The 2,744-nt window shown below is 58.3% G+C and overlaps 1 protein-coding gene across 1 annotated transcript; it reads right to left on the bottom strand.

Moving 5' to 3' along the window:
* Positions 1–228: 228 nt before the first annotated feature.
* TACSTD2 (tumor associated calcium signal transducer 2) lies at positions 229–2,077 on the bottom strand. Its single transcript, XM_090269539.1, has one exon. The coding sequence runs from the start codon at positions 1,964–1,966 to the stop codon at positions 986–988; it is 981 nt and encodes a 326-aa protein (XP_090125665.1). The 5' UTR covers positions 1,967–2,077; the 3' UTR covers positions 229–985.
* Positions 2,078–2,744: the final 667 nt, after the last annotated feature.

Here is a 2,744-nt window from a genome sequence, read left to right on the forward strand (position 1 = left end):
TTTAGAAATAAACTAAGGTTGGTCCCCTTTCCCCCAAATAGCATCTAGTTCTAGCCTCCTCCCTCAGACCCAGCCTCCTGTAGTTTGAAGGAGGTTTCCAAATCATCTTATTTAGAAAAACCAGTAATTGGACCAGCCTGTTAGTGTTAAAATGCCTGCTCCTGCAAAAAAAGTGTTAGAATTTAAAATTAGAAATCCGAATCGTGGGAAAGTAGACAGAGACCAAACTGATATAAATCTGGAGCAAGTTTTCACCAACTCCATCTTTTGTGCCTTTCCCATATTTTATTAAATTCGTGTTTTTAAAAAAAAAAATCACAGTAGCATTATCAAAGACGATATATGTACAAACATCTTACAAAAGAAACATTGCTAATATCAGCTGTAACAAGGGCGGCTGAAGGTGGACGCTGAGTTTCCAGGTGGAGTCCGCCCTCAAATAAAGACATCTACAATGTGCTCAGGCAGCTGAAACAAGACTTCCTTCCAGGTGACAAGTATCTGTGGCCGGTAACGCAAACGACGGTGAATGTGGATACACACAGGCCCAGTTTGCGAACTCCTCATCAAGAAGGCCATGAGCCCAGTGGAGCTAATCAAATAACTTAAACCCAAGACAGTAAAAGCGCTGTTACCCATCTAAACGCACTGAAGCCTTCAGCATTAATGGTGTCACTCGTAAAGACGCTGGGTTGTCATACAGCCAGCCGCCGACTTTCATACATAAGCCTACGCCAGGCTTTCCTTAACTCTTCGAGTCAGGTTTCTTCTTGGATCAAAAGGGAAGGAATTTTAGAAACGCATCCTTCAAGACAGAAGTCACAAAGAGAGGTGACCGGTTAAACTTGCTGTGGTGCGGAGAGACAGGAAATTTAGGAAGAGAAATGTCTGCTCTGGGCCGAGACTCAAGAAGCGTGACTCACACTTCGGTCTGGGGAACCGGCGAGAGTCGCGCATCCCACCCCGCCCCCAGCCCCGCCCGTACCTACAAGCTCGGTTCCTTCCTCAACTCCCCCATTTCCTTGATCTCCACCTTCCGGTACTTCCCGGACCTCCTGCGGTTGGTGATGACCAGCACGGCCACGCCGGCGGCGAGGGCCATCACCACCACCACGATGACGGCGATGAGGCCGCCGGTGAGGCGCTTCATGGAGAACTGCGGCGGCTTCTCGTCCAGGTAGTAGATGAGCGTCCGCTCCACCAGCAGGGGCTCGCCGCGCACGCTCACGTCCAGGCCGTTGCGGCCGGGGAACAGCGACTCGCCCTTGACGTCCCTCTCGAAGTAGTAGGCGGCGTCCGCGATGTCCACGTCTCCGGGGCCCTTCTGCGACGCGTTCTGCCGCAGCTCGATCTGGATGGTGGGCTGCTCGTAGTGCACCGCCGCCACGAACCGGGGGGGCAGCCGGTACCGCTCGCGGAAGAGCCGCCGCAGCTCGGCGTCCAGGGCCGAGTGGTTGAAGGCGCGGTCCGCCGGGCGGTGGCGCAGGTCGATGAGGATGTGGTGGGTGCGCACCAGCTCGTCGCAGCGCAGGCTCAGGTCGCCCTTGTCGGTGCGGCGCACGCCCACCGAGTTCACGCACCAGCACACCGACGTCTGGTTGCACTGGCGGGCCTTGAAGTGGCCTTCCTGGTCGCAGTCGGGGTCGTACAGGCCGTCGTTGTCCACGATCGCGTGCTCGCTGGGGCGCACCAGCGTGCGGCCGCTTTTGGGGGCGCTCATGCGCGCCTTGAGCAGCAGGCATTTGGAGGTCAGCGTGGAGCAGTTGACCTCGAAGTTCGTGCCGATCGCGCGGCACTGGCAGCGGCCGCTTTGGCCTTCCCGGCCGCATACGGTCATCTTATTGGTGGGGCACGTACAGTTGTCCTGCGCGGCGGCCTGGCGGGGCGCCACCGCCACCAGCAGCAGCAGCAGCAGAAGCAGCGGCTTTGGTGCCGAAGGCAGCGCGAGGCCCGGGCCCCGAGCCATGGCGGGGCCGAGGTGCGCGGTTGCGACGCGGACAGACGGGGCGCGGGGGCTCTGCGGGGCTCGCCGGCTCCGCGTGTGGGGCAGCCTCGGGACGTCTGCCGCCCGCCGCTCGCTCCCGCTCTTATACTCCACCGGACCTGCCCGGCTAGTTCCGCCGCCAACTCACCCGCTGGTATTTGGGTGACACATCCTGCACGCCCCTCCTCCCCCTAGTCCCCGTCCCGTAGAAGGCACAGCCCGCCCTGCGCCTCCCGCGATAGGATCTGGGGAGCAGAGGCTGCCCCCGCCTCCTCTGGACCGAAAGCCGGAGAGAGGAAAACCGATACTCACCTGCGGGCTGGCCGTGACCCGCCCCCGGCCCGGCCCGGAGAGGGGCCCGCCCTTGGCGCGACTTCTAGCAGAGCACCTTGGGCGTCCTGGCCGCTCTCCTGGGCTGGAGTTCTCAGGAATGTCATTGAAAAGTATCACGGGGCTGTACTGCTTTTATCCTGCCTCCCTTGTCTCTCTCCCTTTCCCACCTTCTAGCCCTGCTTGAAGTTCGTTCGCTCCCTCGCTTCGTTTCCCAGTTCGCTAATCGCACACATTTTTATAGTTTACAGTTCACAAACACTACCTCATCCTCACCTCAGTCCTGGCAAGTATGGACCCATCTATCAGACCCGTTTTAGAGGTAATGAAATGAAGGCTTGGAGACTTAAAGTGGCCCAGCCATCAGTTTCCTCAGGTTTCCTGGGAGAGGGGTCTTTGGTTCTCTGCCTGGCGGTTAGGAGACCTTAAA

This window comes from Furipterus horrens, unplaced genomic scaffold, assembly GCF_987537825.1.
Source record: "Furipterus horrens unplaced genomic scaffold, mFurHor1.1.pri manual_scaffold_3, whole genome shotgun sequence".
NCBI classification, from domain to species: domain Eukaryota; kingdom Metazoa; phylum Chordata; class Mammalia; order Chiroptera; family Furipteridae; genus Furipterus; species Furipterus horrens.

Bases quoted from the DNA above. Each gene is read 5' to 3' on its own strand.
- TACSTD2 (XM_090269539.1), bottom strand. From the start codon at position 1,966: ATGGCTCGGGGCCCGGGCCTCGCGCTGCCTTCGGCACCAAAGCCGCTG.